The 24,538-nt window shown below is 46.0% G+C and overlaps 1 protein-coding gene across 7 annotated transcripts; it reads left to right on the plus strand.

Annotated features, from left to right (window-relative positions):
- Window positions 1-762: 762 nt before the first annotated feature.
- LOC112219715 (mucin-5AC) lies at window positions 763-23,391 on the plus strand. Of its 7 annotated transcripts, none has more exons than XM_024381235.2 (27): window positions 763-879; window positions 1,383-1,614; window positions 2,641-3,331; window positions 4,000-4,103; window positions 4,233-4,298; window positions 4,451-4,594; window positions 4,744-4,877; window positions 5,027-5,121; window positions 7,684-7,738; window positions 7,925-8,056; window positions 8,286-8,525; window positions 8,656-8,701; window positions 10,900-11,113; window positions 11,252-11,367; window positions 11,452-11,989; window positions 12,447-12,581; window positions 13,617-13,653; window positions 13,783-15,278; window positions 15,415-16,392; window positions 18,261-19,115; window positions 19,304-20,128; window positions 20,227-20,286; window positions 20,388-20,641; window positions 20,819-21,084; window positions 21,250-21,577; window positions 21,817-22,153; window positions 22,333-23,391. In XM_024381235.2, exons 2-27 carry the CDS (start codon window positions 1,403-1,405, stop codon window positions 22,465-22,467), a joined length of 8,493 nt encoding a protein of 2,830 aa, XP_024237003.2. In that variant the 5' UTR covers window positions 763-879; window positions 1,383-1,402; the 3' UTR covers window positions 22,468-23,391. The 7 variants fall into 7 exon arrangements, with proteins under 7 accessions (XP_024237003.2, XP_042157987.1, XP_042157988.1 ...); XM_042302053.1 differs by having other exon boundaries at window positions 769-879; window positions 1,359-1,614; XM_042302054.1 differs by having other exon boundaries at window positions 769-879; window positions 1,359-1,614; window positions 20,822-21,084.
- The last annotated feature ends 1,147 nt before the right edge of the window (window positions 23,392-24,538 follow it).

Here is a 24,538-nt window from a genome sequence, read left to right on the forward strand (position 1 = left end):
TCATGTCTTAGATATGATTATTATTATCCGGGAAATGTTAAGGGGTTTTACTGTATCCCTAGACTACTCACCTTAGGCTTCTTAAAGTGGGCAACATTCATGCGTCTTAGTATAGGCCACTCAAACAAGTTTTCATAGACATGTACTTGTGTGGGTTGCAATGCCTCATTCATCCTCTGAAGTAACATTTACCAACCTGGGTCTTCAGAATCTAAAAGTGAGAAAAGGCTGAATTCATTCATATGCAATTTTGGTTGCTAATACATACTTGCCTTATCCAAATAAGCCTATAGATACTTTAATGAATCACCTAATGAGTGCAGACTGTAAAGCACCTGGTTAAATGTAAAACAATCCTAGGTTACTATTACCCAAACTATTTGCACTTTGATCATACAATGGGTTGTGTGACTCATTTTTTTTGCTGTTGCCAGAATCACTGAAATTGAAATGATTTGACTTTTTAATACATGTGGTAAGTCACAGTAATTTGAGTATAGTTTAGTGCCCCTGATTAAGAAAAATTAAAGCGGGTGAATGACTCACGATTCCTGCCCTATGATGTGATGACTTATGTGTTTGATATACCTACTTTAAAATCATGTTCTAAATAAAGTACTGCTAGCTAGTATGCATTAAAATAATATTGTGGACCTGTCCCTTTCAATTTTGCAATGTAGAAATAACATGAAAACGAGCTGCTGTTCTAACAACTTTTGGCCTTTCAATCACTTAAACTAGTATTCCCACAATCCCTTTCGCGAATGACACTGACGTCATCGAAAACATGGTGGACTCGTGTGTGTGCATGGTGCTAGACTTGGATTAAAACGTCGACCATATGGAATATATGTCGAAAAGCTGATCATTAAATACGAGGTTTGTATTTTTCTGGATTACGATACGTATTTGGAGAAGTGGCAGTTTTACATTACATTACTTTCCTATACGTCTAAAGAAAGCGTGACTGCTAGCTAACTGTTAGCAAGTTTACAACTTTTAGCACGCTAATAATGCTCATTCGTCGCTACTACTATGTAAGACATGCTAGCTAACAAAATATAGTGAGCTGAAATTGTAATTACTTTATCTCACTTTACGTTTTCTGGTGTATTTCCCTAGCTGACTTACCCGTGGTAGTCAGCTATGGTATGTGACTGACACGTAGCTGACGTTAGCTAGCTGAGTCAGAAGATAAGTGAGCCAGTGAGTGACATTTAGCAGCTGAGCAGACTTCCTGCAGCCAACAGATGCATTTAGTAGCTAACTAGCTTAATACACATGCCATTGATTGTCATTTGCCAAATATATAATGAAAGTTCGCTTGCTAGCAACTCTGAGCTCTGTGTTTCTTATAGCTAATGTCATCATCCGTGTCACAGCCTCTCTGCAGTAGGACAGAATGCTTCGCAGATCCAGGATCAGTGTTCGTCCGAACGTCAGGCCAGCAGGCAGAGGGCCAGCCTCCTCCCAGGACACTCCACCTTCCCAGGAGGCTCCAGCTGCAGTCTCCCAGGCCTCCGAGGACCTTCCCCAGGCAGGGGGCCAGTGCGTGAAGGACACCACCACAACTGCAGTGCTAGAAGCCTCCACAGAGTCCACCACACCCAGAGAGTGAGTGCGAATCGTACAACTGAATGCCTTCAACTGAAATGTGTCTTCTGCATTTAATTCAACCCCTCTGAATCAGAGAGGTGCAGGGGACTGCCTTATTCAACATCCATAATTGAATCAAATGTATTATAGTCATTTTTACAGCTAAATGTGTAAATGCAGAGGTGTGGCTGTCAGTGACTGTTCTGGAGGTTTATGATCTCTTGTAGGATTTCAAATTTTGTTGTAGAATTGAGAACTACTCAAGGTAACATGGGTCGTACACATGGTTTAAACTAGTCTGATGAATTAGGCTGTAATACACTTCATTTGTATTATTATTATTATTCATTTGCAGCCTGAAGCTAATGCCTGCAAAATCGTGTAAATGTTTAATAAAAATGCATTTAAACTACACAGCCTGGAGGTCTGTGCGGTTTGTCCTTCATTTGCTAAAAATTTGAGACAAAATATCCACAGGAAAGTATTGTTTACCAGATGTGTTTTTTAGCGAGCCAGTAGGTATATGATTTGGCACCAAGGTAAAGTTAGTTTGGTATTGGATCTTTTTTCATTTCGTCAATAGCTTTGAACTAAGCATGCCATTGCAATGAAAATGTTGTATTGTAGAACAATCCACACCTTCATTTAAAATAATAATTTAAAAAATGGACATCTGAAGAAAAAAATGAAAAAGTCACATAAAAAAGGTCTGGATTGTTCTCCATCCTCCCCTGATTCAGAATATATAGTTTATTGTCACAGTAAATAATACTTTCCTGTGGAGATTTGTCTCACATTTCAAGCAGCTAGAAGACAAACCGCACAGACCACCTGGAGAGTAAGTCTAAAGGTATTATACATTCTGGCTCGTAACAAACATTTACACAATTTTGCAGCCATTGGCTTCAGGCTGTATATACATATTAATCAGACTAGGTTTAAACTTGGTTTTGCCCCAACAACCATCCACTGACTGTGGTTCAGTGTTGCTCACGTATTAGCTGATTGTCTGCATTGTCTCTGACCCTTTTGTCTTTGGTATAGGGATGGAAAAGACCCAAATGGCGAGGCTTCCAGCAGCACCCCCTCTGCCGGTCTTCAAAGGAGGAAGCGGTTCTCTGTCATGCCAAACCTTGCCAAACCCCGGGTGGCTGCCACCCCAGCCCTCACCCGCTCCTCCCCCAGGACCCCCAAGTCCCCTGTGAGAGCGGGCACTGAGACTCCAGCTCCAACCCCTGAGGCTCCAGAGGCCCCCAGACAGACAGATTCTGGACCCCCACAGGGCATGAGATCCCCAAGGCGGAGGCCCTCTGGAGGTAGTAGGCAGGCCAAAGGACAGCCCAAACCCAGTCCACTGTCCCCAGCTTCCCCAGGCCCTACAACAACCTCTCTGGGGAATGTGGCAGTGGAGAACTCATCCTCGTCACAACAGACCCCGCAGGCAGCAGGCAAAGGCAGCATCCAATCAGATCTCCTGAAAAAAACACCAATCATTAAAGTTCCATCCACTCCGTTAGAGATGGTCCCATCGTCCTCCCTTCCAGACAAAGAGGGTATCTCAGTATCAGAGAGAGCTAAGACTCTGGTTGCCAGGTCTGTGTCTGGTGGGCTCACCGGGCTGGCACCTGGGAAGTCCAGGCTTAGCAGGTTCCTGAATGACCCAACAGACCTACAGAGGCTGGCTAAGGCCCGGAAGCTCAGAGAGCTGCTGAGACAGGAGATGAACAAGGAGAAGGTGAGATTGGTTTTAGTCTCACTGGTGATCTTTAGTTCAAAGAATAAAGTGATGCTAGAAAGGTTTTGTATAATTTCAGCCAGTAATTTTGAAAGTAGCGCTCACGAGCCAAAACGGATCCCCAGTAATTGTGCACAACTGTATTCAACATCATCCATTTACTCTGTTACGTCCTGATTTAATTTTTTAGAAATTCATTAGTATTTTACAAATTCCAATTCGTACAATGTTATTCATTTGTATGTGCTTAAGATCCCGTCAATCTATTTTTGGGGCTGGATAATGTCATCTAAACACCACTATGCATGTTTGGTAACACACAATCTGCACAGAATGTAGGATTATTATGTTAAACGCTTCTCTAGGCACTGTCAATGTCTGAAGATACCAAGAACTGCAATGAATTAGCATATCTCATACACTCACACTGATTGTGTTTAGATAGCAGAGGTTCTTCAGTTAAACCAGTTGTTGCTGTCACCAAGAGAAGCCGCTAGATGACAGCAGAGCACAGTGTTTACTGTCATTGTTTAGATAGCAGAGGTTCTTCAGTTAAACCAGTTGTTGCTGTCACCAAGAGAAGCTGCTAGATGACAGCAGAGCACAGTGTTTACTGTCATTGTTTAGATGCCACTGAATTTTAACATTGTGATGATTTGAACGTGCAGAAACGGAGCAAAGCCAAGGTGTGTGTGAGCGAATACACACTAGATCCCTCTAAAATGACCATGAGAGATCTCATCTACTACCTGCCTGATACCAACCCCATGACGTAAGCTTACACCTTCAGTGGGTGTGAGTCTGGGGGGGTGGGGTGTATTTGTTGGGCACAGTCAGTGTAAATCTATGTTCTATTTTAAAGGTTTTTCTGAGGTGTAAGTTCCCTGTGTTTTCCTTCCAGGTCTTATCTGGTAGAGGAACAGAGGGAGAATGAGACTGTCCTCCCACTCACCCCACCAAGAGAAGAGTAAGACCGTATCATGTTCAAGTTTATTTTCCATTTCTAGAAAATAAATATTATGCAGGCAATAAAGTGTGTGAAATATCATCTCACAATGTAACAACCTAGTGAGCTGTGCTATTTAACCCAATTGAAATGATTATATTTGTCTTGTACAGGTCACCTGAAAGACCCCCAACACCGGAGGTCCCAGCTGAGATAGCCAGCCAGGGAGATGAAGATGAAGATGAGGATGACGATGGGGTGATGGTCCCGCGGGTGAAGGTGGCAGAAGACGGCTCTCTGATCATCGATGAGGAGAGGTCAGCGACGTCTCTCAGTTTCCTAATTGAAAAGCAATTTTTTGATTTACTTCCTGAATTGACTCACTGATTTGACTGAATTGGACTTCACCCCAATCCTGTTATGTTTGGATGTTACTTAACTTTCTCCCCGTGTGTGTTTGTCCCAGTTTGACGGTAGAGGTCTTGAGGCAGAAAGGGCCCAACCCAGCTGATGATAGAGACCCCATCTTTGAGCGTGGCTCCACAACCACCTACTCGAGCTTCAGGAAGGGGACACACGTCAAGCCCTGGTCCAACAAAGGTCTGTCTGACAACCACTACATGGGTCCAATAGAACTCTACTCTATCCCAATATTTACTTAATCATCAGTTACACCTTAGTTTACCTATGTTTGTGCATGTTGAAACCAAAAGTCGTACTAAAACAAAGTCTTTGTGCTGTTTCTTCAGAGACGGACATGTTCTTCCTGGCCATCAGTATGGTGGGAACAGACTTCTCCATGATTGGACAGCTGTTCCCTCACCGCGGTCGCACCGAGATCAAGGTATCACTGATAGTCTTACCTGTGTAATTTATTATAGTGTTATTCCTGATTTAGCCCCATAAGTAAGGCCCTGTGTTTATATATTACACACACACTACTGGACTATATTCAAACTGGAAACCACATATCCTGAGGCCTCATTTATTGTAGCTGGGGATTTTAACAAAGCAACTTTGAGAACAAGGCTATCTAAATTCTACCAGCATTTGATTGCGCTACACGCATGGGCAATACCCTCGACCACTGCTACTCTAACTTCCGTGATGCATACAAAGCCCCTCTCTTCGACAAATCCTACCACGACCCCATCTTGCTCCTACCGTCTTATAGGCAGAAACTCAAACAGGATGTACCAGTGACGAGAACCATTCAATGCTGGTCCGACCAATCGGAAACCACGCTTCAAGATTGTTTTTATCACGTTGACTGGAATATGTTTTGGTCAGCCTCAGAGAACAACATTGTCCAATACGCTGACTTGGTGAGTGTGTTTATAAAGAAATGCATTGGAGATGTTGTTCCCACTGTGACTATTAAAACCCTAACCAGAAACCGTGGATGGATGGCGGCAGTCGCACAAAACTGAAAGCACGAACCACCGCATTTAACCATGGAAAGAGGTCTGGGAATATGACTGAATATAGACAGTAGCTATTCCCTCCACAAGGCAATAAAACAAGAGAAATGCCAGTACAGGGACAAGGTGGGGTCACAATTCAATGGCTCAGACACGAGACGTATGTGGCAGGGTCTACAGGAAATAACGGACTACAAAAAGAAAATCAGCCACGTCACGGACACCGACATCACGTTTCCAGACAAACTAAACACTTTCTTTGTTCGCTTTGAGGATAATCCAGTGCCACCGTCACGGCCGCTAACAAGGACTGCTCCCCCTCTCATTCTCTGTGGCTGACGTGAGTAAAACATTTAAACTTGTTGACCTTCGCAAGGCTGCTGGCCCAGACGGCATCCTTAGCCATGTCCTCAGAGCATGCGCAGACCTGCTGGCAGGTGTGTTTACGGACATATTCAATGCTCCCTATCCCAGTCTGTTGTCCTCACATGCTTCAAGATGGCCACCATTGTTCCTGTACCCAAGAAGGCAAAGATGACTGAACGAAATTATTATCGACCCGTAACACTCACTTCTGTCATCATGAAGTGCTTTAAGAGACTAGTCAAGGATCATATCTCCTCCATCTTACCGGCCACATTGGACCCACTTCAGTTTTCATACCGCCACTACAGGTCCACAGACGACGCAATCGCCATCACACTGCACACTGCCCTATCCCATCTGGACAAAAGGAATACCTATTTAAGAATGCTGTTCATTGACTACAGCTCAGCCTTCAACGCCATAGTACCCTACAAGATCATCAAGCTGGAGGCTTGATGTTCAAGTTTCAGTTTCATTTCAGTTTGTCCGTACAAACTCCCTATTCACCCACGACTGTGTGGTCATGCATGCCTCCAACTCGATCATCAAGTTTGCAGGCGACACAACAGTAGTGGGCTTGATTACCAATAACGACGAGACGGCCTACAGGGAGGAGGTGAGGGCACTCGGAGTGTGGTGTCAGGAAAACAACCTCACTCAACGTCAACAAAACAAAGGAGATGATCGTGGACTTCAGGTGTCAGTGGACTTCAGTGTCCTTGTCACTTTGCTTTCGTCACATTTGCAACAATTTTTGCCTTGCAGACCTTTGGCATTGTAGTTGTCAATTTGTTAAGGCAATCTGAAGAGATTTCACCCCATGCTTTCTGAAGCACCTCCCACAAGTTGATTGGCTTGATGGGCACTTCTTACGTACCATACGGTCAAGCTGCTCCCACAACAGCTCAATAGGGTTGAGATCAACAATTTTTAGCTACACATCAGTCAGAGCGCAGTCAGTCTGATGATAGAATGCCCATTCGTGAATTCTCATCTGAGTGGAGAAGTGCAATTGAAGCATAAAATTTGTCTGATGCCGAGCAGAAATTACAATAAGGAGCATTTTAGGTCTGTGTTTACAAAATGCAGAAAGATATTTATTTTTTCCTGCGGGAAATTCTGCGTTAACGTTCAAGTTTAACTTGGTCGTTATAAGTAAGTGGCTGAATAATTAAGGTAACAGGGCATCATATTGTGTTAGCTTTCTGCCTTGTTTAAGAAGTCAAAGCCCTTTGGATGAGTTATTTGTAAAGCTCTCTCTGCTACCCCCCCTTCTCTGAGCAGAGCAAGCAGGCTTGTTGCCCGAGCGACTTCATTTGCGCTCGTTAGCATATTTAGCTATCAGACTCCATGGAAATTCGCCATTACTTGCACTCATTTTGTTAGCATTCTGGTAATGGATGCCCAATGGGCTTTTCTTTTGTGTGTTTTTGGCACCCTCTTGTGTACTAAGTTGCTAATACCATAAAACCCAGGATGAGAAGGACGGTAATGAAGATATGAAGGTCTGGGTACCGCCCAACCCTAAATACTGTAGATTGGGGCTGTAGCACTATACAACTGCACTAGGTTGTGTTACTGCCGGTTTGTAATTTCGTCTCCCGTTTCTTGTCTTTCAGAACAAGTTCAAGAAAGAGGAGAGAGCAAACAGCTGGAGGATAGACAAGGCCTTCAGTAAGTTTTGAAACAATGATCAGAAGGGATTTACCGTTGTAGACGTGATTCGGGAATCCAGTTCATCTTGGTCTTTTCTCTGTTCTGACTGCACTGTTGGAGCTAGGAACACAGGCATTTCGCGACAGCCGCAATAACATCTGCTATATATGTGTATCTAACCAACAAAAATGTGATTTGATTTAGAGGAGAAACGCAGGCTGGACCATGAGTTCTTCACTAGTCTCCTGGAGAAGATCTTGGCTGCAGAGGCAAAGAGGAACAAAAATAAGTCCCCCACAGAGAAGATACGCATCAAGAAAAAAATCAGACAGAAAGGTAACTAAGATACATTTCCTTGTTTACTACCTGTCATGTCGGGAGTCCCACCACAAAGTCAATGCCTGGAATTCTCAGTATGGCATCTCTCACCTATGTAAACTGGTGAAATTGTTGTGATTTCTTGAACATTATTCATAGTTTAAAGGTAGTAATGTCTTCAGCCCACGCATTATCCGTCCTTGCTCCCTGTATGAGTCTCATTATCTCTGCTCTCACTGTCCATCAGAAAAGAATGCAGCGAAGCAGCTGAGCGACGTGGAGGAGGAGGGGTTAGACGCGGAGATGGACACAGAGGAGGTGGAGGGAGAGAAGGAGAACGAGAACGTCTCTAACGAAGGGACCACGCTTTCTTCCGCTCCCACGCCTAAGAGAAAACGCAAAAGTAGGGATGGTGGAGGAGAGTCCTCTCCTGAAGAAGCAAAGGATGGAAAGAAAAAGAAGATTGACCTAATAACAAGCGATCAAGGTGCAGTAGAACTTCCACGACTTCAGTGGTGCTTTTCACAGTAGCCATATAACAAAGTGAAAATATACAAAATCTACTAACTCATTATTATTTATCTTAATTACTGCCGCTGTTTCCTCTGCTTCCTCAGAAGAGGCTGGCCTACCTGAAGATTCTGAGGCAGGGCCTCCAGAGAGGTAACACGTGCAGTTTGTAAATGACAACTATTTTGTTCTTTACATTAAAAGAAAAGGTGTCAAATGTTCAACTTCATATTCATCATCTCCAGCACCACCCCAACATCAACATACACTATATATACAAAATTATGTGGACACCCTTTCAAATGAGTGATTTCGGCTATTTCAGCCACACCAGTTGGTGACGGTTGTAAAATGGAGCACACAGCCATGCAATCTCCATAGACAAACATTGGCAGTTAAATGGCCTTACTGAAGGGCTCAGTGACTTTCAACGTGGCACCGTCATAGGATGCCACCTTTCCAACAAGTCAGTTTGTCAAATGTATGCCCTGCTAGAGCTGCCCCGGTCAACTGTAAGTGCTGTTATTGTGAAGTGGAAACGTTTAGGAGCAACAGTGGCTCAGCCGCGTAGTGGTAGGCGACAAGCTCACAGAACGGGACCCCTGAAGCACGTAAAAATCGTCTGTCCTTGGTTGCAACACTCTACCGAGTTCCAAACTGCCTCTGGAAGCAATGTCAGCACAAGAATTGCTCGTCGGGAGCTTCAAGAAATGGGTTTCCATGGCCGAGCAACCGCAAACTAGCCTAAGATCACCATGTGCAATGCCAAGTGTCGGCTGGAGTGGTGTAAAGCTCTCCGCCGTTGGTCTCTGAAGCAGTGGAACTGCCTGCACAAGTCCCTGACCTCAACCCCATTGAACACCTTTGGGATGAATTGGAACGCTGACTGCGAGCCAGGCCTAATCGCCCAACAGCAGAGCCCGAGCTCACTAATGATCTTGTGGATGAATGGAAGCAAGTCCCCGCAGCAATGTTCCACCATCTAGTGGAAGCCTTCCCAGAAGAGGCTGTTATAGCAGCAAAGGGGGGACCAACTCCATATTAAAGCCTTCCCAGAAGAGGCTGTTATAGCAGCAAAGGGGGGACCAACTCCATATTAAAGCCTTCCCAGAAGAGGCTGTTATAGCAGCAAAGCAAAGGGGGACCAACTCCATATTAAAGCCTTCCCAGAAGAGGCTGTTATAGCAGCAAAGGGGGACCAACTCCATATTAAAGCCTTCCCAGAAGAGGCTGTTATAGCAGCAAAGGGGGACCAACTCCATATTAAAGCCTTCCCAGAAGAGGCTGTTATAGCAGCAAAGGGGGACCAACTCCATATTAAAGCCTTCCCAGAAGAGGCTGTTATAGCAGCAAAGGGGGACCAACTCCATATTAAAGCCTTCCCAGAAGAGGCTGTTATAGCAGCAAAGGGGGACCAAAGCAACTCCATATTAAAGCCTTCCCAGAAGAGGCTGTTATAGCAGCAAAGGGGGACCAACTCCATATTAAAGCCTTCCCAGAAGAGGCTGTTATAGCAGCAAAGGGGGACCAACTCCATATTAAAGCCTTCCCAGAAGAGGCTGTTATAGCAGCAAAGAAGAGGGGACCAACTCCATATTAAAGCCTTCCCAGAAGAGGCTGTTATAGCAGCAAAGGGGGGACCAACTCCATATTAATGCCCATGATTTTGGAATGAGATGTTCGACAAACACGTGTCCATATACTTTTGGTCATGGAGGGTCCTCTATGAAAATAGTGTTTCTATGTTTTGTGTGGAAAAAGATGTGTTTCTAATGACATCCTCAACCAATTAGTAGGCAATGCTTACTCGCAATGGGTTAAAATATCATGATGCACACCGACGTCGTCACTGGAAAGACTTATCTTCCTGTATCTAACAAAACATAGAAATGTGCCATTTTCACATGTTGATGTTGGGGTGGTGCTGGAGATGTTGAAAATGTTTAGAAATGTCCCTTTTTAAAGGCGCAGTATGCAGATATCGCTCTGCCATTTTCCATTTTGCTAGAAGTCTATTAGTTTGCCTAATTTCAGTTTTTGTAGAGAATCATTATGCCATCTAAACCCCTGTGAAATATTTTTTAAATAACCAAACATTGTATTTTCAGCTGTTTGAAGCTGGTGTACAAAACCGAAAGTAAAAGACACACAAAATTATAATATCATCAACTATTATAATATTTAAGAACGGGAAGCATAGAAATAATGTACATAGAACAGATCTACCGCTTCTTGGACTTGCTTTCGATGAGCATGACAGATCTATAACTCACATTTCTATGTGAATTTGGTCAGGTCGCCCAAAAAATTACATCTTGTAGGTTTAATAATTATGATGCATTTTTTATTAGTTCAAAGCAGGCAGAAGGGCCTGTGGAAGCAGCCAAGGGACCTGTGGTGATCAAACCAGCTCAGTTGTCCCGTGGCCGATCCCAGAGACCTCTTCCTAACCTGGGTAGGAAGTGGGGCCAGAGGGGCCCCGAGCCCAATACCAAGCCTAACGTTAAAGATGGGGCCACACCTACAGAGGAGGAGAACACTGAAGAAGGGCTGTCTGAAGAACAGGTAGGTCTTTGTCCTGTGACAAATTAATCGCAAATGTTTGTAACATTCTATAAACCCTAAGACTGTTGTCTGAACCTCAGTAGCTCAAAAGTAGTTGAGTGTCTGTGTGGTCCAACCTCTACCGTAACTCACTTTCAGGTAGATAAAGATGCTTCCCCTTCAGTCAGTCAAAAGGAGGAGAAGAAAGCTGGTAAACTCTCTTCATCTGAGGGAGAGGAGGAAGAAGCCAGCGATAAACCCATCAAACCCACCAGGTACACACGCACACTGATCCTACATAACTGAAGAGGGTCACAGCCACATGTGGCAGTAAAACTAACTATGTTCATGTATTTCAGGTACGGCAGATTACCCAAAAAGACACAGCTCTTGAATTACCCTGCAAAGGAGGATGGGGACTCGCCCTCAGACTCTGCCCCCACTCCCGCCTCAGACGGATCCCCCTCCACCATGCCAAAATCCAAACCAGCTACCAGGAGGGCCAAAATCAAACCTGGCCCAGCCCTGCCAGGTAGGATGGGCCAATCAGACTCTGCCCCCACTCCCGCCTCAGACGGATCCCCCTCCACCATGCCCAAATCCAAACCAGCTACCAGGAGGGCCAAAATCAAACCTGGCCCAGCCCTGCCAGGTAGGATGGGCCAATCAACGGCTAGGAAATCCAAGCTGGTCACCCTCAGGGCGTCCCAGTCTGAAGATGAGGATGAAGATGAGGAAGAAGGAGCATGGAGAGAGGAGGCGCAGGCCGAGGAGGACACCCACAATCCCACAAGCCCAGAGAAGGAGAATCAGGCACCTGCGTTCATCCCCATGAGCCTTCGCTCGCCACAACCTGTCGCCACAGAGGTTGAGGAGACCATGGAGGAGGTGAAAGGGGTGACACACTTACCATTTTCACACTACTGAGCTTAGCTGTAATGCACTGGCCTGGTTACACATCCCCTTTAATTGCTCCACCATAATTGCACCATAGTTGCTGGAAGGGTCCATGTGTAAAGAACAAATCTGAGCCACTGTGGAATGGGTTGGCTCAATGCTTTGAAAAAGGTTATTCTACTGTCCCGGGGATCTAGATCCTACATAATGGATCTATTTGTATTTATTTTTAGGTTATTTTATTATTATTTTATCCAGTCACAGTTGCATCCCATTGGTTTACACACTTAATTCACTCTCCGACTTGCTATTCACAAAGCCGCTTTAGTTGTCCTACACGTTGAAAACCCAGCACAACCGACCCTGTGTATGTCTTTTTATTCATTTATTTATCATGCATGGTTTTTCTATCCTGTAACCTCCCCTTCCATCCTGTCATCCTCTCCCCCGCTCACAGCTCGATATCTCCGTCAACATGCCTGATGTCCTGGGTATTTCCCATGATGCATTCTGCCCTGACTCGTCATGCGAGCGGGCACAGGGTGCTGACATGGGCACAGTGCCCTGTGAACATCAGTTGGACCTGTTAGTAGTAAGTCATCATGTGCCCTGTCCTGTCTGTCTACCATCCCTCCTTCATCCATGTTTTTGACCAACATTTTGTCATCAATAGCTAGGTTTCCATCCAATTAGTGACAGATTTTCAGGTGAAAATTCTCAAATATATAATTTATATAAATATAAAAAAATATAAGCATTTTCCTACCAGAGATGTTTCAATCAAACAGACTTATTGCGGATAAAAGGCTGTGTGATGACGTAGTGCACATAAAAATAACTTTTTACGGTTAAATTCCCAAGTACCCGGGGGGGGGGAACAAGTAAAATGGGTTTATATCGCCTTTTCAACTCTACTGATGGTTCAGTCGCAAAAAAAAAAAAGAGTTATATACCAACTGTGCCCACTCTAGTCTTGTCACAAGCGCTGCAGCCAACAGCTCGCAGATACAGTGTGGGTCGCCTCCCAACACTATGGGATTTTAGGGGATTTGTATTTGTCAAAACGGCAGCCAAGCATCGATCATCATGTCACCAGAATAAGACACTCAATATTTATGGGAAAGGAGCATCAAACTCATCACTGTGCACTTTCACCACCCTGTGAAGTTTATTTCATCTGTAGCCTAATAAACTGCATGCTTGGTAGTGGGAGGACCACACATCATCGCGTGACTCAAGTTTACTACGTTCTGATGGTTATTATATTATTATTTGCGCATTAAGGCGGTTCTCACCGCCATTTCTCACAGAATACATTTTCCAGACACTAAAAAATGTCGAACGAACGAATTCTCAACATTTCTGAAATTGTACCAGTATTTACTGTTTCCATCAGTCCGTTCGTGACTTTCTTCATGTGTCAGGCAATTCATCTGTATTAAATGGTTGGATAGAAATCTGGTTATAGTTTCATATTTGAGATTCAGTATATAGCACCTTTCAGAAGTTCTCAGTGTTAAATTGAAATCACTGGGTCAAGCATCCAATTGGATCAAGCACGGCTGCTGTTTTGCTCCAGATTCTGTCTATGTTATGAGGACTAATGTTTTTGTCTTCTTTGTTCTAGGATGTGATAGACTTCCTGTCTCCAGATAACATGGAAGGTAGGTTGGTCCTTTCAAGAGCTGATATCTATTGTATCCTCTTAAGTAAAAAATATAAACGCTCTCCCTCACACCACTAACTATTGCATGTTCAACTGTTTCTCTTCTCCTCTCCCCTCTGTGTTCCAGTATCTGAGGAGAGCTACAACGAGGCAGCTAGAACCCTTCTGGCCATCGGCAACCTCACCCACCTGTCTCAGGCGGCTGAGGCCTTCACTGCCGGAGCAGATGATATCATCACAGAAGAACGTTCCAATGAGGACCAACTGTACCAGATGACACCACAGCCCACTGACCAATTACAAACTAGCACCATTCCTTCTGAATCTCTTAGGGTCACTGAGGCATCACAAATCGCTGATGATTCTGTACCTGTTGCCTCGTCAACAACAGCCTCTGTCCCTGTCACCACGACAACAGCTTCTATCCCAGGCTCCAAAATAACAGCCTCTGTCATAATTACCATGGCAACAGCCTCAGTTCCAGTCACCACGACAACATCCTCTCCTCCAGTCAACTTGACAACAACGGCCTCTATCCGAGTCACCACATCAACGGCATCTGTCCCAGTGCCTCAGAGCAGTGATACGCCCACTCTAGAAACTCCACCCATAGAGGAGGGGCCTCTCAGACAGATGGAGGGGACTGATATTGGACACGCCTCCAAGATGGAATCAGGTTCTGAAGTGTCAGAGGGCTCAGAGCAACAGACAACCTCACAGACCAGGAGGAGCCACTTCCCTAAGGTCAAACCCAACCTGGGACGGGCTGCCAGGACCACACAACCCAAACAGACGACCACTACACTGTCAGAACCACCACAGACTACCACCACACTGTCAGAACCACCACAGACTACCACCACACTGTCAGAACCACCACAGACTACCACCACACTCTCTGAACCACCACTTGAGCCTATGCTGAATATCACCACAACCCCAGAACCACAGCCTACCATGCATATTACCATAGAACCACCACTGCCTTCTGAGAGTATTAACACAGAGTCAGAAACACAGCCCAAACAGAGAACTACCACACACTCAAAATCACAACCCACCACCACACACTCCATGCACCAGCCCACCACAAATATTATCCCACACTCAGAACCACCGCCCATTAAGAAAACCAGAATAGCGTATTCAAAACCACAGCCTACATTGAATACCACCACAAACACACTCTCAAAACAACAATCCACACAGAGTACCACCATACTCTCACAACCACAGCCCACTTCAAGCCTTGAGCAGCCAGGTCCAGTTACACTCAGACCCATAGTCCCAGAGTCACCTCTGAGGTCATCAGGAGAGGTGAAAGGTCACGATGGGCGTAAGGGAAATACTTCCTCTTCCCTCAGTGCTGGAGGGTCCCAGTCAGGGACATCAGACTCAGACCAGCCCAAACAGACAGGACCTGTAACCCGTAGGGCCCGTTTACCTAAACCCAAACCCAACTTGGGTCTCACCGCCAAAGCCGCTACGCGCTCTGCAGTCCAATTACCAGAAAGCAGGCCAAGCCCTGAAGTCCAGACACCAGAGGAAGCTGATGAGGTTCCCATGGAAATACAACAGATCCACCAAGTCGTCCCCCTTTCTGACATCATCGATACCACCCAGGTAAGGCTATTATAAATATCAGCTATTGGTTTAGCCTAAATGCTATTTATAATTTAATGTGTTCCAACAAATATGTCTAATTGTGTTGCAGTTACATTACCACAGTGTGTGTGTGTGTGTGTAATTTTATTCATAGGAGGAAATACAACAGATTCATCAAGTCATCCCTCATCCACCCATAGAGGAGGGGCCTCTCAGACAGAGGGAGGGGACTGATATTGGACACGCCTCTCAGGTGGAATCAGGTTCTGAAGTGTCAGAGGGCTCAGAGCAACAGACAACCTCACAGACCAGGAGGAGCCACTTCCCTAAGGTCAAACCCAACCTGGGACGGGCTGCCAGGACCACACAACCCAAACAGACGACCACTACACTGTCAGAACCACCACTAGATTCTATGCTGAATATCATCACAACCTCAGAACCACAGCCTACCATGCATATCACCATAGAACCACCACTGCCTTCTGAGAGTATTAACACAGAGTCAGAAACACAGCCCAAACAGAGAACTACCACACACTCAAAATCACAACCCACCACAAATATCATCCCACACTCAGGACCACAGCCCATTCAGAGAACCAGAGTAGCGCATTCAAAACCACAGCCTGCATTGAATACCACCACACAATCAGAACCACCCCAGCCCACACTAAATTCCCCCACAAACACACTCTCAAAACAACAATCCACACAGAGTACCACCATACTCTCACAACCACAGCCCACCTCAAGCCTTGAGCAGCCAGGTCCAGTTACACTCAGACCCATAGTCCCAGAGTCACCTCTGAGGTCATCAGGAGAGGTGAAAGGTCACGATGGCTCAAAGGAAAATAGTTCATCTTCCCTCAGTGCTGGAGGGTCCCAGTCAGGGACATCAGACTCAGACCAGCCCAAACAGACAGGTCCCCCAACCCGCAGGGCCCGTTTACCTAAACCCAAACCCAACTTGGGTCTCACCGCCAAAGCCACTACACGCTCTGCAGTCCAGGTACCAGAACGCAGGCCAAGGCCTGAAGTCCAGACACCAGAGGAAGCTGATGAGGTTCCCATGGAAATACAACAGATCCACCAAGTCTCCCCCCTTTGTGACATCATCGATACTACCCAGGTAAGGCTATTATAAATATCAGCTATTGGTTTAGCCTAAATGCTATTTATAATTTAATGTGTTCCAACAAATATGTCTGATTGTGTTGCAGTTGCATTACCAGTGTGTGTGTGTGTCAAATCAAAATCAAATCAAATTTATTTGTCACATACACATGGTTAGCAGATGTTAATGCGAGTGTAGCGAAATGCTTGTGCTTCTAGTTCCGACAATGCAGTAATAACCAACAAGTAATCTAACTAACAATTCCAAAACTACTGTCTTATGCACAGTGTAAGGGGATAAGAATATGTACATAGAGATATATGAATGAGTGATGGTACAGAGCAGCATAGGCAAGATACAGTAGATGGTATCGAGTACAGTATATACATATGAGATTAGTATGTAAACCAAGTGGCATAGTTAAAGTGGCTAGTGATACATGTAATTACATAAGGATGCAGTAGATGATAGAGTACAGTATATACGTATACATATGAGATGAATAATGTAGGGTATGTAAACATTATATTAGGTAGCATTGTTTAAAGTGGCTAGTGATATATTTTACATCAATTCCCATTATTAAAGTGGCTGGAGTTGAGTCAGTGTGTTGGCAGCGGCAACTCGGTGTTAGTGGTTGCTGTTTAACAGTCTGATGGCCTTGAGATAGAAGCTGTTTTTCAGTCTCTCGGTCCCAGCTTTGATGCACCTGTACTGACCTCGCCTTCTGGATGATAGCGGGGTGAACAGGCAGTGGCTTGGGTGGTTGTTGTCCTTGATCTTTATGGCCTTCCTGTGACATCAGGTGGTGTAGGTGTCCTGGAGGGCAGGTAGTTTGCCCCCGGTGATGCGTTGTGCAGACCTCACTACCCTCTGGAGAGCCTTACGGTTGTGGGCGGAGCAGTTGCCGTACCAGGCGGTGATACAGCCCGCCAGGATGCTCTCGATTGTGCATCTGTAGAAGTTTGTGAGTGCTTTTGGTGACAAGCCAAATTTCTTCAGCCTCCTGAGGTTGAAGAGGCGCTGCTGCGCCTTCTTCACGATGCTGTCTGTGTGAGTGGACCAATTCAGTTTGTCTGTGATGTGTATGCCGAGGAACTTAAAACTTACTACCCTCTCCACTACTGTTCCATCGATGTGGATAGGGGGGTGTTCCCTCTGCTGTTTCCTGAAGTCCACAATCATCTCTTTAGTTTTGTTGACGTTGAGTGTGAGGTTATTTTCCTGACACCACACTCCGAGGGCCCTCACCTCCTCCCTGTAGGCCGTCTCGTCGTTGTTGGTAATCAAGCCTACCACTGTTGTGTCGTCCGCAAACTTGATGATTGAGTTGGAGGCGTGCGTGGCCACGCAGTCATGGGTGAACAGGGAGTACAGGAGAGGGCTCAGAACGCACCCTTGTGGGGCCCCAGTGTTGAGGATCAGCGGGGTGGAGATGTTGTTGCCTACCCTCACCACCTGGGGGCGGCCCGTCAGGAAGTCCAGTACCCAGTTGCACAGGGCGGGGTCGAGACCCAGGGTCTCGAGCTTGATGACGAGCTTGGAGGGTACTATGGTGTTGAATGCCGAGCTGTAGTCGATGAACAGCATTCTCACATAGGTATTCCTCTTGTCCAGATGGGTTAGGGCAGTGTGGTTGAGATTGCATCGTCTGTGGACCTATTTGGGCGGTAAGCAAATTGGAGTGGGTCTAGGGTGTCAGGTAGGGTGGAGGTGATATGGTCCTTGACTAGTCTCTCAAAGCACTTCATGATGACGGAAGTGAGTGCTACGGGGCGGTAGTCGTTTAGCTCAGTTACCTTAGCTTTCTTGTGTGTGTGTGTGTGTGTGTGTGTGTGCGTGTGTGTGTGTGTGTGTGTGTGTGATTGTGATTTTATTCATAGGAGGAAATACAACAGATTCACCAAGTCATCCCTCATCCAACCATAGAGGAGGGGCCTCTCAGACAGAGGGAGGGGACTGATATTGGACACGCCTCTCAGGTGGAATCAGGTTCTGAAGTGTCAGAGGGCTCAGAGCAACAGACAACCTCACAGACCAGGAGGAGCCACTTCCCTAAGGTCAAACCCAACCTGGGACGGGCTGCCAGGACCACACAACCCAAACAGACGACCACTACACTGTCAGAACCACCACAGACTACCACCACACTGTCAGAACCACCACAGACTACCACCACACTCTCAGAACCACAGCCCATTCAGAGAACCAGAGTAGCGCATTCAAAACCACAGCCTGCATTGAATACCACCACACAATCAGAACCACCCCAGCCCACACTAAATTCCCCCACAAACACACTCTCAAAACAACAATCCACACAGAGTACCACCATACTCTCACAACCACAGCCCACCTCAAGCCTTGAGCAGCCAGGTCCAGTTACACTCAGACCCATAGTCCCAGAGTCACCTCTGAGGTCATCAGGAGAGGTGAAAGGTCACGATGGCCGTAAGGGAAATACTTCCTCTTCCCTCAGTGCTGGAGGGTCCCAGTCAGGGACATCAAACTCAGACGAGCCCAAACTGACAGGTCCCCCAACCCGCAGGGCTCGTTTACCTAAACCCAAACCCAACTTGGGTCTCACCGCCAAAGCCGCTACGCACTCTGCAGTCCAGGTACCAGAAAGCAGGCCAAGGCCTGAAGTCCAGACACCAGAGGAAGCTGATGAGGTTCCCATGGAAATACAACAGATCCACCAAGTCTTCCCCCTTTGTGACATCATTGATACTACCCAGGTAAGGCTATTATAAATGTCAGCTATTGGTTTAGCCTAAATGCTATTTATAATTTAATGTGTTTAACAAATATGTCTGATTGTGTTACATGTTGCATTACCTGTGTGTGTGTGTGTGTGTGTGTGTGTGTGTGTGTGTGTGTGTGTGTGTGTGTGTGTGTGTGTGTGTGTGTGTGATTTTATTCATAGGAGGAAATACAACAGATTCACCAAGTCATCCCTCATCCAACCATAGAGGAGGGGCCTCTCAGACAGAGGGAGGGGACTGATATTGGACACGCCTCTCAGGTGGAATCAGGTTCTGAAGTGTCAGAGGGCTCAGAGCAACAGACAACCTCACAGACCAGGAGGAGCCACTTCCCTAAGGTCAAACCCAACCTGGGACGGGCTGCCAGGACCACACAACCCAAACAGACGACCACCACACTGTCAGAACCACCACAGACTACCACCACACTCTCAGAACCACAGCCCATTCAGAGAACCAGAGTAGCGCATTCAAAACCACAGCCTGCATTGAATACCACCACACAGTCAGAACCACCCCAGCCCACACTAAATTCCCCCACAAACACACTCTCAAAACAACAATCCACACAGAGTACCACCATACTCTCACAACCACAGCCCACCTCAAGCCTTGAGCAGCCAGGTCCAGTTACACTCAGACCCATAGTCCCAGAGTCACCTCTGAGGTCATCAGGAGAGGTGGAAGGTCACGATGGCTCAAAGGAAAATAGTTCATCTTCCCTCAGTGCTGGAGGGTCCCAGTCAGGGACATCAGACTCAGACCAGCCCAAACAGACAGGCCCCCCAACCAGGAGGGCCCGTTTACCTAAACCCAAACCCAACTTGGGTCTCACCGCCAAAGCCGCTACGCGCTCTGCAGTCCAATTACCAGAAAGCAGGCCAAGCCCTGAAGTCCAGACACCAGAGGAAGCTGATGAGGTTCCCATGGAAATACAACAGATCCACCAAGTCTCCCCCCTTTGTGACATCATCGATACGACCCAGGTAAGGCTATTATAAATGTCAGCTATTGGTTTAGCCGGTTGCATTACCTCAGTGTGTTTTTAGTCTCTGATCTGTGTGTGTGGTGTTTGTATTCATAGGAGGAAATGGAACAGATTCACCAAGTCATCCCTCTTACTGATGTCATTGATTCTACCCAGGTAATTCATTGTATTCCTACCCGAAGATGTCTGGTTGCGTGTAGAAATATGCTCCTAAGATATGCGTCTCATCTGTGTGTGTCTGACATTTATATTCACAGGGCGATATCTCTCTCTTTACGGAGGGAAGCTTTTTCTCGCAACAAAGTGATGCTGTCTTCATACAGCACTCAGAAACGTCTGTGTCGACTGCTCCGTTGGACCAGGCCCAGTCAGACCCGGATGAGCCTATATTCATCCTCTCCCTGACTGAAATCCCAGTGCTCCCCGCAGGGGAGGAGAATGGCTGCACATCCCAGACCCTCTCTGAGCCTTTCTTTTTTCTACCAGACGCAGGCGCTCAACTGCAGCAGAGGTTAGTGCCTGTCAGTCATCACTAACCCCTTTTCCACTCAGTCCTCCCGCCCCAAATGCAATTTATCTCCCAAATGAATGTACATTTTCTCCTCTCTCCTCCTCATTCTTTCTCTCTTTCGTCCCTCTTTTGTGCACTCTGTCCCTTCACCTTGGATATCCTTCTCCTCTCCTTCAGCAGTGATATTGTTGCCCCCGGAGGTAGTTTGGAGAAAGGGAATGCTGGTGTCCTCTGTGAAGTCCCTGAGCCTATGTCAGTGGATGAGGTCCTTCCTCAACCCTCATACACCAGTATCAAGGAAGTGGAGTCTGGCTCCACGGCGGGTCCAGTAGGTGTGTGTGCCTCGGCCAAACCCTCAGAAGACTCCATGGCTGATGCAGAGACTAGTGAGGACACGCATCCTCCTTCTAAGAAGAGGAAAGCGCCAGAGAGAGCCAGGAGAGGTGGGCACAGAGTACACCGTAGTGCATCTAATCCAATGTGTCGAACACTTACTCTCCATCGTCTGTTTGTCCGTTCATTCATTCGATTCCGTTCATTCATCTGTCCATCCATTTTATTGTGTAAAATTCTCCTAATATAATTCTGTCTCTGCTTGTGCGACGTAGACAAACTGCAGGTGAGACCTAACACTGCAGTAAGGGAACAGACCAGTTGTTCGGCCCCTGCCAAGGAGGCTGTGTCACCCATTACCCCAGACCAGACACCCTCTTTGACCACTACCACCCTAGACACTTACCACCTCCCTGCCTCCAGTCCCCTGGCCCAGCCAGGCCCCTCCGTCACGGGAACTGCATCACAGCAGGGGACTGTGGGCTGTTTCGATCATACAGAGACCGAGCACACGCCGACTGGAGGGGAGGACAATAGTTCAGGGGCGGAGTCTCAGGCTGCCCGTCAAATTACACCGCTGGCTATGAGTGGCCCCTTGAGCAGGTGATTTGTCTGAAATGCATTCGTTCTTATACCTGTCACTCTCTATCTCCCCCTGTTTGTACTATCTATTAGTTATGAACTCCTCAATTAAAGATTAAGTTGTTAGTAGCTCAAAGGACCTGCTGTTGTATTATAGTTAATTGACAGGACACATTTGATTGTGTTCCATTGATTCGATTGATTAGGAGTGTTAATAATTATTGATTTTAAATCTTTTGTATGTTCCTTCCCCCCTACAGGCCTGGTAGGAGACCCAGAGGATTCCTGTCTTTCATGTCCAATAAGAACGCCTCCCCTGTAGCTGCCCCCCCCCGAGGTACCAGAGCAGCCGCTCGGAGGCCCCAGGTCAACACCACCCGCCCAGGGGGGAAACGGGCTGCTCCTGCACCTTCCACCACAACCAGAACCATGCCTTCACCTCCCATAATGCATTACACCACCACCCCCACTAGGGCCACCAGAACCACCACTAAGCCAGATTTTTCCGCCAGGGTGACTCAGGAAAAACCCTCTGATGCCCTGGCCTTACACTCAGACCCAGAGCCCAGTACTTCCCTGTGTACTACAGCTACTGAGGTAAAGAGATGGACAACATCTGGTGATACAGTATTTTACCTATGAACTTTGCAAAAAAAAAACATGAACCTTCTGTTGTGGGTATGATCTTGTATTTTTTGTTGTTTTAAATGATGAGAAACAGAACCCTCATTGTACTCCTGTCCCTCTCTCTCTCCCTCCCCATCTCTCTCCACCAGTCCTCTCAGGTGCCAGCCGCCCAGTCCAGTGCGTCTCCCTGTGTGGACAGCGGTTCAGCAGACGAGGAACCCATCAACGTGTCCCAGTACTTCTTCAGTGACATCTTCACCGAGGTCGAGGAGAATGAGGGATGAGAGACGGAGGAAGGGAAAGGAGATCAAAAAGGCACTCTCTCTCTCTTTGTTTGAATCAAACTGGAGAACAAAATGTTAAACACTTAAGAAAACATGTTTTTGTATCTACCACTGAGATTACGTTTCTGCTTGCTTATGTTTATGCGAACAAGGTTTCATGCTTGCAGCGAACAGATTTGGTCACAAGATGGCAACAGTGAAACCAAACTAGGGATAATTCCTCTTCAAATTTTGGGGGGGACCAAACTGGCGCGCCTTTAAGCTACTTTCCTATATTGAATGATTACGTTTTTTTGGCTATTTTACCCCAATCATATCATCTAGCCTATTGAGTAATCTATTCAATCTAATAACATATTTATATTTATTTGGTTTGTATTTTTTCAAACCACACCAAGCCAGACATTCATGATCATTTCCCTCTATCTGCAAGAAGGAGAATACTTGAAATCAGTGTCAACTCACTCTACTACAGGGACTTTCACATTCAAATTTGTGTTCTTATTTGAAATATTGTTTACATAGGTAGCCATTGTCTAAACATGAGCATTGTGTGTATATATGTTTATTATAATTTAGATCTGATATATTGGAGGGGTATGTATCCTTAACATTTACTTTGGTTTTTCACTCTTCATGCTTGAACAAGACCCAGCTTTGCAGCTTGAGGGACAGCACAGCAATGTCTCTTTATTTCATGCTCCCTGAAGATACAGGAAATATAATTTCAAATGGCGCTGGAACAGAATCCTCTAGTTTAATCCATGTACAGTGACAAACTCACAGAAACAGTGCACAGATCATGAGTTCAATTCCAGTTCTGAATGATTGATTATGTTCTGCAGCCACTGTTGGTTCAAACTAACATAGCTGTTCTGTAGCTTATGTCAAATATGTGAATAAAGTTTTATACGGTAATGTCTACTTTATGTTTCATGTGTTGCGATAACAGATGAGAAAATAACATTTGATAACTACGCCTTGTCACCTTTTTAAGGGCCTTAAGCGAGATTTAGCTGCCCGCCTCGCAGGAAAAAAAAATGTTTTAGTGCCTCCACTTGGCAGTGGGTAATTTTTCAGTTAAGAACAAATTGTTATTTTACAATGATGGCCTACCCCGGCCAAACCCTCTCCTAACCCGGACGACGCTGGGCCAATTGTGCGGCGACCTATGGGACGCCCGATCACAGCTGGTTGTGATACAGCCCAGGATCGAACCAGGGTCTGTAGTGACGCTTCTAGCACTGAGATGCCTTAGATCGCTGCGCCTCTCAGGTGCCCTTGATTTATGCCAAATTCATATGATATCAGAGTGAGAGTGAATAACAATCGATGGGGAGTTCAGGCCCCCTGAGCATATGCCCTGCGGTCCGGATGGTAATTTTGTTATGATTACCTACCAATTTAAGCAGTGTTAGCTGACATGGGCTAATTGAGTGACTGACAAAACAAGTGGGAAACTGCTTATGTACTACCACATTTTTTTAATTGCACCTTGTGTTTTCTACTTTTCTAATTCTCAGCAGTACTTTAAGAACCTGACTGGGTTCCTGAGGTTTTTTGGTCTGGGTCCCCTAGCGGCCAAGGGGCCCTACGCTCAGCTCGTAGGGAGAGGTGGCTTTGCAGAGGCCGACTTTAAAGTGAGAATGTAGAGCTCTGTTTTGACATTGGTCTTCTGTCAGTTGACCAGCAGGAGGCAGTCTAGCTGCACAATTATGACTGCTTTTTGCAGACCAGGTATGCAGCAGAACCTTATGGCAACATAAGAAATCTGTAACAAAGTTATTAAAAAACACATTGTTCAGATATCTTAGTTAGGCTCAACAGAAATCAAGAGAGCACATATCAAAAGCCTTTAAAGTTCAATGGAAACATTTTTTGTTGCTGTGTGTGCATAAGGGGGATGGGGGAGGAACGTGCAGATGTTCCATTCCCAAGCAGCATAGAGAGGAGATCGTAGGGGTTGCTAGGTGACCTCACTACATAAATATTCCACCCTCTCACAGGCAGTGCCCCGCCTTCTGTTGGTCCATATTGAAGACGGATAGGGTCATTCACTTTTATAGACTGC

Source organism: Oncorhynchus tshawytscha, linkage group LG20, assembly GCF_018296145.1.
Source record: "Oncorhynchus tshawytscha isolate Ot180627B linkage group LG20, Otsh_v2.0, whole genome shotgun sequence".
In the NCBI taxonomy this organism is placed as follows: Eukaryota; Metazoa; Chordata; class Actinopteri; order Salmoniformes; family Salmonidae; genus Oncorhynchus; species Oncorhynchus tshawytscha.